This window comes from Ostrea edulis, chromosome 4 (genome assembly GCF_947568905.1).
Source record: "Ostrea edulis chromosome 4, xbOstEdul1.1, whole genome shotgun sequence".
Taxonomy (NCBI): domain Eukaryota; kingdom Metazoa; phylum Mollusca; class Bivalvia; order Ostreida; family Ostreidae; genus Ostrea; species Ostrea edulis.
In genome coordinates this window covers 32,274,609-32,290,875 of record NC_079167.1, presented here as the reverse complement: position 1 = coordinate 32,290,875, position 16,267 = coordinate 32,274,609, and the positions used below count along the sequence as shown (strand labels likewise).

At 35.4% G+C, this 16,267-nt stretch overlaps 1 protein-coding gene across 1 annotated transcript; it reads right to left on the bottom strand.

The window, feature by feature from the left end:
• Positions 1–477: 477 nt before the first annotated feature.
• On the bottom strand, positions 478–8,563 carry LOC125669869 (protein draper-like). The gene is made up of 8 exons (XM_048904702.2): positions 8,454–8,563; positions 7,592–7,731; positions 7,202–7,325; positions 6,818–6,960; positions 3,998–6,381; positions 3,453–3,907; positions 2,735–2,838; positions 478–2,645 (listed from the first exon to the last, which is right to left on the bottom strand). Exons 1-8 carry the CDS (start codon positions 8,493–8,495, stop codon positions 2,420–2,422), a joined length of 3,618 nt encoding a protein of 1,205 aa, XP_048760659.2. The 5' UTR covers positions 8,496–8,563; the 3' UTR covers positions 478–2,419.
• Between the last annotated feature and the right edge of the window lie 7,704 nt (positions 8,564–16,267).

The following is a 16,267-nucleotide window of genomic DNA, read 5'->3' as shown; positions in this document are numbered from 1 at the left end:
CTCCTCCTAGGCATCTGATCACATCTCTGGTACAATGTATGTCCAGGGGTCAATGTTTGCACAACTATGTATTTTATATTGCTTATAGGAGTTATGAGATTGATTACTGTTCATTATCGACACCTTATATAATATATTTGTGAGTGAACTATTGATGACGAATTTTTAAAAGTGTTTCAGGATAACAGAGCGCTGTAGAAATATAGCCATGATTGAGGGATCGTTCTTCAATGGAATTTTTGTTTTTAAATTTATGAATAACTATCACTGATCAAAATATCCAAAATGATTGAAAACGATATTTTAGTTAGTGTCGGAGATTATCAAATAAAATTTACGTAAAGCGTTCTCAAACCCTTCCATTACTTCACTGTATTTAATGAATTTTTGACATACCAAAATAAAAACATAAAATTGTATCCGTAATGGTGGAATTTTTACAACTTTATGATTCATAAAAAATACATAATCTTGATATTCATGAATTGTTTTTCATTTTATTCAGGTATAAAATATCACAGAGTGTCATGATTGTAAATTTAAAATAACAAATTGAAACCTGGCATAATCTATAGCACTATGCAGTTATAACAGTTAAAGAATAAGTGACTGTATGAATAACATGACAAATGATGGTATCTTAACCTAGGATAACCCATAAAAGCTTAAATTAGCTTATTATTTTAAATGGGGTCCTTATATTTATACAATATATATGATCAACAGACAAAAACAATAAACATTACATGACTAACAATTGGAATTTTGGCAGGTTTGATTAATAGTTGCATAATGCATTGAAAAATGACAAGCTTCAGACATACTAGTGTTAAAAAAAAAACCACTAGTAAGTATTGAACAAAATTGGACATGCTATCTGGTTATGCCCCTTGCCTTGTTGGCTAATAAGGACTTTACAGCTTTTTAAAAAAAAGTTTGCTTAGTTGCCAACTCTTTTGTATTTAAAGGTAAATTATTCCAATCTTTGATATCACTGTAAAAAACCAAACAAGAAGATTCTTTGCTTTTTATCTTAGGTATGATAAAAAATTTTGTTTGTAGCACTTCTAGTAGTATTATTGTTTAGAACAAATCGATCATAGAGATAATGTGGGGCTTTACCATGAAATATATTAAATACATGGTTCAATCTTAGTTGAGTAGCTCTGTCATCCACTTTTAACACGCCCAAAGAGTCTAGAATGTCACTAGAAATGCTAGCTCTAGGACCTATATTTAAAATTAATCTGACAACTTTGTTTTGGGTTACTTACAATTTTTGTTCAAGTTGTTTGCCAATACCACAATACCAAGAAGAACAGACATAATCAAAATAGCATTGTATTAAAGGAGAACATAAGGTCTTTCTTAACTGTTTTAGCAATACTTTCTACTGTTTGAGCATAACCACATACATTTGGTCAATTAAAAGAGAAACTACAGCTGATTTTGCGAAAACGAATCGTAAAATTACAATTTTACCAGAGTTTTCTCAAATTTTGTCACATAGTTGAATGCATAAGCTTTGCGAGAAAAATCACACTTCGAAAGTTGAAAAATCTCCTTCAAACGCAAAAATACATACTTTTTGACACGGCCCTGTAAAAAATATATCGAGACTCCTCGCATACTGACGGTGAACAGGGTAGCATGTCGTCCAGTAAGAGAAAGCATACAGTGGATACCAAAAGTTTGACAAATTATTCGAGATAGGGGGTTAGAATAGAACAGGATATATACGGATGAGGATAAAGTTTACCTGGGGATCAGTAGCCAAGAAGTAAGTGCTATTTTATCTGAACTAGTCACGTGTTAGTTTTAAAAAATGCATGGAAGGGTTTCCGTTAGAATAATCATTTATAATTACTTAATCATCAGAAGCAGGGAATAATACCCTTCTTATAAAATAATCCCCTTCTTCAAAGCGCAATGGAGAGCAAATTGATACATTCAAATTGTTATAAATTATCAGTATCTATATGATTTCTATCATTTAATATTGATACGTGTTTTTAAAAATGAAAGCTGATTAAAATGTGGAAAATGAGTTGTAGTGTCTATTTATTTTTCCACACGTATTGCATGACATTGTTAGAGAGAGAGAGAGAGAGAGAGAGAGAGAGAGAGAGAGAGAGAGAGAGCAACTATTGTTTATTATTGATTATACATGTAGTTTTAGAAATTAACATTTGATGTTTAGCAGACATATGTATTTCTATACTTTCTCTTTTTCTTATTCTGTCCGGAAAAGGAATGATTATGTCTATGATGTCTCAATAGCATTTGAATATCATAGTTGAGGCCCCCATTGAAGAAGAAAACTTTAAATGAAAAAAAAACCCAAACAATAACAAATGCAAAGTGAAAATTATATGTCCATTGAATGGTATAGCCAGCGAAATGTTTGTATAACAACTTGTCAAACTTCCATACTGTTTACACTAGCGGCGTCCGCCAATTGTAATGAGACATTTGATTGGACAACCTCTTGTTTTGGGATGATCGATACCGATTTCGTTGTACCGTAAGTTAGATTGTCAAACGTTGCAGCCTCTTCTTGGTCTATCACGTTGAGATCAAGGTTATCTTGAAACCCAACGCTATTGTCGCCAAATATCTTCGTCTTTTCAGCAGTCGGACGTTTTCTGTGTAGTGAAATTCAATGATACATTTTCTTAAATTTGTGTCTCAAAACATTTCGGAATATTAAAAGTATAGTTTATCAATACTCCACCTTTGCTTCTTCAAGCGCAGCACCACAAATATCACAATGACAAGTACCACTACTGCTGTCCCGATGCATCCTCCAACAGCAGGCAAGTGTTTCTCAACCCAGCTCTACATCATGAAAAAGTGAAGATAACGAACAGTGTTCAATCTCGTAATTCCTATAAAGAGTACAAAGAGTTAGGGAAACAAGGACCCCTGGACACAAGAGGTGGGATTCGGTGCTTAGGAGGAGTTACCACCCCCTGTTGACCGGTCACACTCGCATATTGATAGGGTACTTCTTACAAAAATGCATCTGAATTTTTAAAAGGTTTGTACAAGCGTTCATCATTTTAAGGTTTTGATTTACAGAACAAAGTATCATGCTTTTTGGTGACAATATTATACCATTTGTTTCGAGCATTGAAACAAATAATATCCGTAGTTTCAATGCAAAATCATTATCTTATCACATTTTATCATCATCACAAGAGTTTATGACTGTCACCAGAACGTTTCAGCTTAGTTTTCAAGGACTCGTGAAACATAATATCCTCTTCGTACGTGGTGAAGGTTGACATAACACTTAGGGACTCTTGAATGCAAATTCGAATAAAAACAGTGTGTTAGGTCATCCTCAAGATGATTTAAAATCGGACAGAGAACACAAAACTATGTGATACGAGTGAAACAAATACCAATCATTCACACCAAAACTGACACACCCATTACAAGTTGCTTACTTTGTTGTCCACTGCAGTTTGACTGGGGGCGTATAATGAACCTGTCGTCGAGGTACGCTGGGCATTGGGATGATGTTGAACTGGTGTGGAAGTCACTCTTCCCACCCCTCGTATCGTTGATTGAGACATCCTTCCTGATGTATGAAGGGGAGGCTGGCTTGGTGTGGTGGTGGAGAACTTGTTTAAGGGTTTACTTGTGGTTGTCTTTGTTGGTGAGGAAGTTGTTAATACTTCAGTTATTGTTGAGGATTTTAGGGCTGCAGTTTTTGTGGTGGTGATTGATGGTGCTTTAGTTGTTGTGGAGGCTGCTGTTGTTTCAGTTCTTGTTTTAGTATAAGACCCCGTCGTCCCTGATTGTGTGGTCCTTGGAGAGGTAATGGAAGAAGCTGGAGATGTACTCGCTATCATAAATGTAGATGTAGTACTTGTATCCTGACAATTCTTTCCTGTATATCCTTCAAAACAAAATCATTTATGACAAAAATTTCTACAGCGTACATATAAATGATTAAAAATAAAGCTTGGGATAAAAGTTTTGATTCTACCTTTATTGCATAACTTTTCGCCATTTTTTCCACAGTGGTAATTAGTCGTGGGGTTGCAGTAGGTGGTACAGTTAGGTCCATAATATGTCTCCTTACACTTGGTATTCCCGGCTGTATCGCAGATCGTTGTGTTTGTTGCGATGCAGTTCTTACAACAGATTGACCCGCAGTATGTTTTTTTGCACCGTCTTTTACCCTGACCATCACACTCAAAAATCTCAGTAGGAGTACATAATATGCTGCAATCATCACCATAATAGAATGAATCGCATTCCAACTTGCCCTGAGAATTGCAAATTTGATTCTTGTATTTAGGAATGCAGTATGTTTGACATTTGTTTCCAAAATAATTATCTACACAAGTTATTTTTCCGTTCATGTTACAGCGTTGGTGATGATCGGCTTTGCAGTAGATGGAACATTTGGACCCATAATAATTGTCCTTACATATTTTTGTACCATTGATGGCGCATTTACTGTGAACACCGGAAATGCAATCTCCACAGCAGTCCGACCCACAGTGATGGGGTTTACATTGGATATTACCGTTTTCATCACATGTGAAATTCCCGGTCGATGTACAGAGAATATCACAATTTCTTCCGTAGAAGTTTGTTTTACACACAAGATTGCCTTGTGTATCGCAAACTTTATTTCCTTTTGATAAACAGAACTTCATACAATAACGTCCGTAGTAATGATCTTTACATACAAGGCTCTGGTTGCTTGAGCAGACCTTGTGACCGGAAGCCACACAGATTCCACAACAATCCGACCCGCAATAACCCGGTTTACAAATAAGGCGACCCTTACTGTCACATATGAAATTATCGCGTGGAATACAAAACTCTACACAATGTGGTCCAAAATGATTTCTTTTACAGGTAATATTTCCATTCGAGTCACATGTAGTAGTTTTACCTTCTACGCATCGTGTTGTACAGTTTATTCCGTAATATTCGGGCTTGCAGATAAGCGTACCGTTTGTTGTACAAATCTGATTCCCGGATGCGATACATTGACCACAGCAATCAAGGCCACAATGATTCTGACTGCAAACAAGTATACCATTCGAATTACACGAGAGGTTTCCTACGGCGACACATTTGGTGGAACAATTAGATCCGTAAAAAGTCTCCTTACACTTCAAATTTCCCGAATGATCGCATACTCTATTTCCATGTGGAATACAACGTTTAGAACAGTTCATTCCGTAATAGGTTTGCTTACACACTAAAGAACCTGTGCTGTTACAGACCTGATTTCCACGCGCAATACAAGCTTCACAGCAATCCTCATCACAGTGATTCGTCTTGCAAACGTGATGACCATTCAAATCACAGACTAAGTTTCCTTGTGGTGTACAGTTGATGGAACATTTTGTACCGTAAAAGGTTGGCTTACATTTCAAAACACCATTATTATCACAAATTTGATTTTGATTTGGAATACATTTAACACTGCAATTGCTCCCGTAATAATTCTGTTTGCAAATTTTTGTTCCGTTGCTGCATATAAAATTCCCGCCAGCAATACATTGTCCACAACAATCCTCACTGCAGTAGTTTGGCTGACATATATGACTTCCGTTCTCGTCGCACATAACGTGGCCACGAGGAAGGCAAAATGTAGAACAATTGATACCATAATAATTGGCCTTACAGGTAAGATTGCCATTCAAGTCACAAATTTGGTTGATATTGGGCACACAGAGCACTGAACAATTCTGTCCATAATACAAAGGCTTGCATACAGTAGTGCCATTCGATTCACAAATATGGTTCCCACTTGCAATGCATTTACCACAACAGTCTTCTCCGCAGTGGGAAGGTTTGCAGACGAGATGACCACCAGTGTCGCACGTGAGATTTCCAGTTCTAACGCATTTAGAGGAACACTGTGGGCCATAAAATGTTGACTTACAGTGAAGATTCCCAGAACTATCACAAAACTGATTGACATTCGGAACACACTTCTTCAGGCACGATACACCGTAGTAATTCTGTCTACATGTCAGGGAGCCGTTGCTGTTACAAATGTGGTTGCCTTGTGCTTTGCAGTGTTTACAACAATCAGGACCACAGTGATTGGAACGGCAAACCAACTGGCCCATAGAGTCACATGTTAGATTCCCTCGTGCGGTGCAGTTTATGGAACAATCTCGTCCATAGAAGGATGGCTTACATATCTTTGTGCCGTTGTTACCGCATTTATAGTTACTCGATGCTACACAATCCAGACAGCAGTCAGCTCCGCAATGGTTTCGACGGCATCGTAAATCTCCGTTAATGTCACATGTCATATTACCCCGCGGTACGCAGGATTTGGAGCATGTTGGTCCATAATAGTGTGGACTACATGTAATACTCAAAAGGAATTCCACCCTGAAATGAATTTCACACTAAATGTATCCAAACAGGGCTAATATCCCGAATTAGAATTAGGGATTTTGGAACTGCATTCTTATATGAATTACAGCGGGAGATATTTCTGCATGTGAGCAGTTTTAACTATGTTGTTATGAAGGATAATCATGTTTAACAGGGCGTGTTGAAGATGTATGGATGATATTCCAATGTGTAAAAAAGTGAGTGGTTACAATTAATATCGAATTGTATAGGAAGGTAAAATTTAAAGGCGTGGGTGTTCCTTAACTTCCCATACAGTAATCTTTATGATAGTTTGTTCATATGTAAATTGATATGGTTTTATTTAGGAATCTCCGATATGGATGATTCTATACATGTGTATTCCGCTTGTTCAGATAAGAAGGATAGTTCCAATGCTCCGAAGAAAACCCCTAGAACTTGGTTAACTCACTCGATCTGTTTTCGTCCCGGTAAAGTGGTGATGGACTTGTTCTGGACCAATGGACCCACATAGGTGTACTGGAGGATTCCGAGAGTTGTGTCAGTTACCACCAATTCATAGTCATAGACCACGATCTCGACTGTTACATTTATCTAAAATGGATATATATATATATATATATATATATATATATATATATATATATATATATATATATATATATATATATATATAACCTTAGAAGGGTTTAGTTTTAATTATTATTAGATCCATACGAGAATTTGATGTAAAAAGATTTACTGATAAGATTATTCATAGATGTGATTCATTAAACTTCTACCGATAAAAATAATGTCAGAGTAACAGTATTAATCTTGATTTTGGTACTCTGACCTTGCTTTCTCTGAGGTTGTTCCATTTATAATGCGAATGATGTCTAACATCTGATTGGTCCTTAAACAGGAAGCCGTGAGTGTCATCCACCCGATAGTCCTTGTTTCCTCCAAAACATGGCTGACTAATTTCAAAGAATATACAGTACAACACGGTTATAATGAACCTTCAGATCCAGTGGAAACAATTCATTATATAATTTTTTAAAATCCAATAACATTTTCGTTATTTTTCTCTCATAGGAGAATAATATCACGTCGCAATAAGCGTGAATTCATAATGAGCGTGTTCGTTTTAAGTGTGATTTACTGTAGATATGCAAATACATGATAGTTATGCCGGTTAGTTTTTGAGAAGATACACGTATGCAGTTTATTTAGCGCCACTTACCTGGTGATTCCGCTGGGGTAGAGACACACCTTCATATAGACGTCACATTCGTTACAGATGACAAAACCATCACAACACCTGTCTGGTTGCCTATTGTAGCGGACCAGATTCACGTCCACGGAATATTCCCCTGCAGTGTTCTGAAAATCACAGAAATGCGAGGTAATCAATGGATATAGAGATAGACGACTATTTCAAAATGAACTGTTTTGAATGTACATGTATTAAATTTTGATAATAATATGGGGATTTAAAATATTTGTGTCATGAAAAATTGGGAAAGTGAAGCTGAGTGTTTGAAAGTTGAGTGTTGACGTTGCAATACTAGTTCATGTATGTAAATACGTATCATTAACTGGGTCAGTGTTCAATCGAACCTTTACTATTTGTTGTCTTTATCTGATTGTATTTACGTGTATATCTCCCCATCATTATCAATTCAAGTTACGTTCTCATCCACATAGTGATTTGTTTGTTGTTTTTTTAACGTCACTCCAAGGCTATTTACATTGTGGAATATTCGACTAGTTAAATGTAGAACTTCTGAAGCAGAGTATATGTGTGTCTTTGAACCCACCACCCACTGTTACGGACCAGCTTCTTAATTACAATGCGACTGTAATTTTGCATTGCTATGACCCCTGACATCGCGCTTAAATGCTACAAATTATTCATGTTTTGATATTTTAAAAAATGATTTAGAACTAGTGGTTTCAAACCCTGCATAGTGCTGCACCAAAGAGGATGTATGTGAAACATTTTTGCTCAAATTTTACTTCATGGCCAACTAGGGCAATTCGCGATGTACAAAACATATAAAGTAATAGGAAATTTCAAATGTAAATGTTAAATCATTAGATACCTTAAAAACTCCCCAAAGGACGAAAATGAGCGCGACCTTCATCCTCTCTGAAAACTCCCAATATCCAATGTCTGAAGTAATAATCTCACGAGAAGTCTTAATTTTCCGATTGTTTAAACGCCATTGGTGAGCTGACACTGTATTAGTACATTGATAAAGAAAAACAATCTGATAACACCCTTATAAATGTGCATATCTGTTACACAAATCCGTTTTTATCATACATGTAATGATGCAGCCCTTAATTCTGAATAGATAAATTCATCGATTCACATTTCAACTTCCTTGGAATCAAAATGTATATTATAGCAAGTCTTTTAAATGCTGAGAAAAAAATCACTGGGTGTTTTGTATACCCATATATCATACATCAGTGGCGGATCCAACGCCAGGTGCTTGCCCCTATCATAAATATGATCTTTTTTATATATAGAAATATGTTCAAAACCCTACAACTTTTCGTTGTGTCAGATTTTTATACCTACAGGGGGCTTCGTCCTAGACCCACTGGAAGCTTGGAAACAGTCCCAGCATTTTACTGCCACCTCCCCTGTTCGAAAATCTGGAACTGCCACTGTACATACATATATGCATATTAGACGTCAGGAAAACGTTACCGTTCAATATACCATAGACGTGCTTTTTCCGCGTGGGATTAATTTGCTATTTGTACACGCTCATAAATTTTGTGTGTAAATTTGTTCCAGCGTACATTTAAAACATACAATGACAATCCAACAAACCCGAGTAATTTTCTACCTGCGGATTGAACAGAAATTGTTATTATGCGGAATTATGATATGGAGCGCCAAATTAACATAAACTCAAATAATTGAAGATATCTTTAATTATTTGAAGATATCATCAATTCATTTGATGCGCGCAACAATTTAATTAAAGATCTCTTCAAATAATTAATGATATCTTCAATTCTGAATTATTGCGCGCATTAAATGAATTGATGTTAGCATTAATTCTTCTGCTGAATTGATGCGCGCTTTAATTGAATTAATGATCTCTTCAAATGAATTAATGATATCAACAATTGAATTGATGCGCGCTACAATTCAATTGAAGAGAGCAATAATTGATATAATGCGCGCATTAAATCAATTGATGAGAGCAATAATTGAATTGATGCGCGCATTAATTCATTTGATGAGAGCAATAATGGATTTAATGCGCGCATTAATTCAATTATTGCTCTCTTCAATTGAATTAATGATATCTTTAATTCATTTGAAGAGAGCAATAATTCTTTTAGAGAGAGCAACTAAATAATTAAAGATATCTTCAATTCAACATATCCACGTTTGAATTAATGATCTCTTTAATTGAATTGTTGCTCTCTTTAAAAGAATTGATGCGCGCATTAATTCCTTATACAAAAGCATTGTAAATAATTAAAGATATCTTCAATTGATTTAAAGAGATCATCAAATTATTTATACCGAGCTCTAAATCAATTATTGCGAGCAATATTTCTACGAAATTAATGCTCTCATCAATTGAATTAAAGAGAGCAATAATTGAATTAATGCGCGCATCAAATCTATCATTGCTCTCATTAATTCAATCCATGCGCGCATCAATTGAATTGAAGAGAGCAATAAATGAATTAATGCGCGCATTAAATCAATTATTGCTCTCATTAATTCAATTGATGCGCGCATTAATTCAATTGATGAGAGCAATAATTGAATTGAAGCGCGCATTAATTCATTTGATGAGAGTAATAATTGATTTAATGCGCGCATTAATTCAATTAAAGAGAGCAATAATTGAATTGATGATATCTTCAAATAATTGAAGATATCTTCAATTATTTGAGTATATGTTAATTTGGCGCTCCATATTATGATACGTGGAAAAGGTACGTTTACAGTATACATGTCTTGACTAACGATAAAACAGCGCTGCTTCAATGAATTCTATTTCTTTATAAAAGCAACGACCTTTAACCTATATACTTATAACAAGAGTTGTCAGAGGACAACGTAGCCCGCCGGGAGGTGTGACTCTACTTACTTCATTCTCGTTGGTTCAAACAATACAGCCAAAATTAAAGTTTTTAAAAAAAAGTAAGTCAAAGGTCAGGGTCACTAAATAAAAAGTCTGGGTAACAAAAGGAAAGATGAAGTCATGAGAAATATATATGTGAAATATTAAAGCCACATCGCCTCTGGTTCAAAAGATATAGTCAAGGTTAAAGTTTCCCCTCACAGTCTGACAATAGCTCTCCTGGTATTCGTTAAATCAAAAAATATAATTGCTTTATAAGAAATAAATGTGGAACTTGTCTTGTGACTGGGGTATACAACCGGTTGACAGGGGGTGCTTACTTCTCCTAGGCATTTGATCCCACCACTGGTATGTACAGAGGTCCGTGTTCGCCCAACCCTTACATTTGTATTCCTTGTAGGGGCTATGAGATTGATCACTGTTCATTATCTTCAACTTTTTGACATCCCAACCTTAATGTTTCCATGATATTTTAACACTTTCAAAACATGATGTTTACATGACATTTCAACACTTGATGTTTACATAATACTTCAACACCTGATCTTTACTTGACATTTCAACACTTGATGGTTACATGATATTTCAATATTTGATGTTTACATGACATTTCAACACTTGATGTTTACATGACATTTCAACACTTGATGTTTATCTGACATTTCAACACTTGATGTTTACATGATATTTCAACACCTAATGTTTACATTACATTTCAACACTTGATGTTTGCATGACATTTCAACACTTGACGTTTACCTGACATTTCAATATTTGATGTTTACATTACATTTCAACACTTGACGTTTACCTGACATTTCAACACTTGACGTATACATGACATTCCAACACTTGATGTTTACATTACATTTCAACACTTGATGTTTACATTACATTTCAACACTTGATGTTTACATTACATTTCAACACTTGATGTTTACATGACATTTCAATATTTGATGTTTACATTACATTTCAACACTTGACGTTTACCTGACATTTCAACACTTGACGTTTACCTGACATTTCAACACGTGATGGTTACATGACATTTCAACACGTGATGGTTACATGACATTTCAACACGTGATGGTTACATGACATTTCAACACGTGATGGTTACATGACATTTCAACACGTGATGGTTACATGACATTTCAACAAGTGATGGTTACATGACATTTCAACACGTGATGGTTACATGACATTTCAACACGTGATGGTTACATGACATTTCAACACGTGATGGTTACATGACAGACGTTGGCACGATAAAGAACCCCCACTGCTACAGCCATAAACCGTAGAGTGAAAAACGAACGGTCACTATCGCTAAACGATCCCTGATACAAAACGAACGGTCACTATCGCTAAACGATCCCTGATACAAATTGAACGGTCATTAATGCAAAATGAATGATCACTGGTACAAAATGAATGATCACTGATGCAAAACGAACAGTTCTTGAGTTTAACCTTACTTGAGTTGAATGGTCATTAGATCGATATGTCTGGATACCTGGAAATCTTACTCTAATTCGGAGAATGACTGCTTACTCTAATTCGGAGAATGGCTGTTTTATTTCGCATTCATGACAGTTTGTTTTGCATCGAGGACCTTTCATTTTGCTTATGAATCTAGCCGTACATTTATTATACCGATTGTTAGGCCGTTCTTGGCATACTGATTGTGACTACGTGTTACTTCGTTTACCTGATCAAGATATAGGGCTCACGGCGGATGTGACCGGTCGACAGGGGATGCTTATTCCTCCAAGGCACCTGATCTACCTCTGGTATGTCCAGGGTTCTGAGTTTGCCAAACTCTCTATTTTGTATTGCTTATAGGAGTTTTAAGATTGATCACTGTTCTTTATCTTCGCCTTTCATCTAATGTTCATATTACATTTAACATATCTTTGTTATCCTTTTCGCCACCCGTAACATTTCAACACATTCGCTTTTTAAGTCCCCCAATTGTTAATATTAATTAGATAAAACGAACAAAGATTATACACGGATAGTGGACATGATTGTTAATATTAATTAGATAAAACGAACAAAGATCATACACGGATAGTGGACATGATTGTTAATATTAATTAGATAAAACGAACAAAGATTATACACGGATAGTGGACATGATTGTTAATATTAATTAGATAAAACGAACAAAGATTATACACGGATAGTGGACATGATTGTTAATATTAATTAGATAAAACGAACAAAGATTATACACGGATAGTGGACATGATTGTTAATATTAATTAGATAAAACGAACAAAGATTATACACGGATAGTGGACATGATTGTTAATATTAATTAGATAAAACGAACAAAGATTATACACGGATAGTGGACATGATTGTTAATATTAATTAGATAAAACGAACAAAGATTATACACGGATAGTGGACATGATTGTTAATATTAATTAGATAAAACGAACAAAGAATATACACGGATAGTGGACATGATTGTTAATATTAATTAGATAAAACGAACAAAGAATATACACGGATAGTGGACATAATTGTTAATATTAATTAGATAAAACGAACAAAGATTATACACGGATAGTGGACATAATTGTTAATATTAATTAGATAAAACGAACAAAGATTATACACGGATAGTGGACATAATTGTTAATATTAATTAGATAAAACGAACAAAGATTATACACGGATAGTGGACATGATTGTTAATGTTAATTAAATAAAACGAACAAAGAATATACACGGATAGTGGACATGATTGTTAATATTAATTAGATAAAACGAACAAAGATTATACACGGATAGTGGACATGATTGTTAATGTTAATTAGATAAAACAAACAAAGATTATACACGGATAGTGGACATGATTGGCGGTTTCTGCGTGTCTTATATCCCATATATAGAGTGCATATTTGCAAAAAGTACTAAAGGTCGGGAAATGAAAAAGGAAATGGATATGAGGTCGTGTAATAGTACTTAGACACATCATACAGGTAAAGATCGTACATAATTCATTACTCAGAGATTTAACAAACAGAGATCAATCTCATAAATTCCATATGGAGTAAAAAAAATAAGACGTAGGGTAAACACGGTCCCCTGGACACGCCAGAGGTAGGATCATGTGTCTAAGAGGAGTAAGCATCCCCTATCGACCAGTCACATCCGCCGTGAGCCCTATATCTCGATCAGGTAGTAATACGAAGTAAAAATCAGTATGTATAGAACGGCCTAACAATTAGTAAGAAACGTCAGACGATATTCAACATAAGGACGGTTTGCATTTGCAAATAAGATCATTATGACGACCATAGAATTTGAGAAAGCTTACTTTGCTAACTTAAATGAGATTGTTGAAACCCCTGTAACATCAACTTATTTGTCGGTAGGTTGCCTCGATTTAAGAATTGATAATATGCAGAACATGCTTTCGCGTATCGAATCACTTGATAGACATAAGCTATGAGGCACCTATGATGGATGTTCAATACCAAGATCTTCCAAAAAGAAATATATATGACACATCAACAATGCGCTATTTACTCGATAGAGTTTCATTTACCGTATGTAAAAAATATAAGCGGCAAAATACAAATTTATGATAAAAATATCTAAATACAACCCATCTTTAAACAGAACCCCAAGCATCACATTAGAATTAGAATATTATTGACAAGAAGAATTCTATTCCTAATCAAGTCATTTAGATCTATCCTGAAGAGACAGGGAACCATGCAGAAAAAATCACACAAATAATGACCCTGATTTCCTAGCTTCAAAGTGTTTCGCAAAACTTGTTGGTTTATTTTGAAGATCGCACTTCAGTGAACAAATTCCAACAATAACTTCGAGCTTCCTCATTCGGAGTGGTTTCTTTGAGTAGAACGTGGATTCTATTTCCAATTTCTCTTTCTTCTTCTTCAATACTTAATGTTTCCATGACAACACCACGACAAACCATTTTATAATATAGGTAAGCGTTATTTATTATACTTACTTAGATAAAACGTAAAATCTAAACCAGAAAATATCGTCACCATTCCATATTGATTTATGTAGCAATATTCCATTATCACCTGGATATGGTATTTAAACCTCTTAACTGATAATGATTCGACACGTAAGAGCATGCTCTGCGTATGATCAGGTTTTAAACCAAGATGAGCTGGTCACAAATAAGTTGATGTTACAGGGGTTTCAGCAGTCTCGTTTAAAGTCAGCGAAATCTTTACACACCGATTTTGACTATGGATTACTCCGTTTACCTGATCAAAATATAGGGCTAATGTCGGGTGTGACCTGTCGACGGTGGATACTTACTCCTCCTAGGCACCTCATCCCACTTCTGGTGTGACCAGGGGTCCGTTTTTGCCGGACTCCTAATTTTGTATTAATTATAGGAGTCATGAGATTGGTCACTGATAAACCAAGATCGACCCATCGATCGATCGATAGATTCCAGCAACAACCGATGCCTAAAAGGGTCGAACTCACAACATAGATGCAAGTTCATATACCAAAATTATATAAAGCTCTAAAATGACCACAGACGCGAGCAATTATATTGCAGCTGTAGCATATTTAAACGAAAATAACTTTTTTGTTTATAAATTTAATTAATACACGGAAACTCAATAACGAGTTCCTCTCATATAACAGACTGTCATTCCATTCCAGTTGTTTTGCAAAACTTCGTATAAAATCGTACTCTAATCATATTTGACTAACAATCAATAAAATGAAACGCATTGATAACAGAAATTAAGGTTTTTAAAAATGTCTAAATATCCTTTTTAAAATCATTTATTCATACATGCAACAAGGAAATAATTTCTCATTTCCCCATAGGCACTTCTCTGCATATGATCAATTTTTAAATCGAGGCAGATTTCTGACAAATGAGTTGATGTTAGAGGGGTTTCAACAGATTACTGACAAAGGTTTCAACAGTCCCGTTTAAGGAAGTTAGCTCCCCAGCTTTTGGGCATAACTGCGGAGGATGCTATAACTTTATATGCACTGGTTCAATACTGATATCATTGGTCCAAACATGTCGTACACCTACTACATAACCCCATTCAGTTGAAAAAAAATTGTATCAATTCAAATTTTGAAAGGGTTTGGCAGGGACTATATTTTATGGCGGAAGTATTGTTTCATTTTATGGCGGAAGGATTGTTTAATTTACAGTTTCTGTTTTGTCCAATATATCGTCAGTTTTTTTATACCGACCGAAATACTGAATTTTTATACATACTTTCGGGTAAATTAATTTTTATATCCCCCGAACGAAGTTCGGGGGGGGGGGGTATATAGGAATCACTCTGTCTGTCTGTCTGTCTGTCCGTCCGTCCGTCCGTCTGTCTGTCTGTGCAGATTCGTGTCCGGGCCATAACTTCTTTGTTCTTTGACTTAGACATACCATATTTGGCACACAGGTGGATCACCATGAGACGATGTGTCGAGTACCTTCATGACCTCTATATGATCTTGACCCTTGACAGCAAGGTCAAAATTAAAGGTTTTTTTTTTGTTTTTTTTTTTACAATGGATTCGTGTCCGGGCCATGACTTCTTTGTTCTTTGACATAGGCATACCATATTTGACACATGAGTGTATCACCATGAGACGATGTGTCATGTACCTTCATGACCTCCATATGACCTTAACCTCAAGGTCAAAATTAAAGGTTTTTACAATGAATTCGTGTCAGGGCCATGACGTCTTTGTTCTTTGACATAGGCATACCATATTTGACACATGAGTGTATCACCATGAGACGATGT

Coding starts and splice junctions, on each gene's coding strand:
- LOC125669869 (XM_048904702.2), bottom strand. CDS start 8,495: ATGAAGGTCGCGCTCATTTTCGTCCTTTGGGGAGTTTTTAAG. Junction 7,326..7,591: donor TACCCCAGCGGAATCACCAG/GTAAGTGGCGCT, acceptor CTTTGAAATTAG/TCAGCCATGTTTTGGAGGAA. Junction 6,961..7,201: donor ACAACCTCAGAGAAAGCAAG/GTCAGAGTACCA, acceptor TATCCATTTTAG/ATAAATGTAACAGTCGAGAT.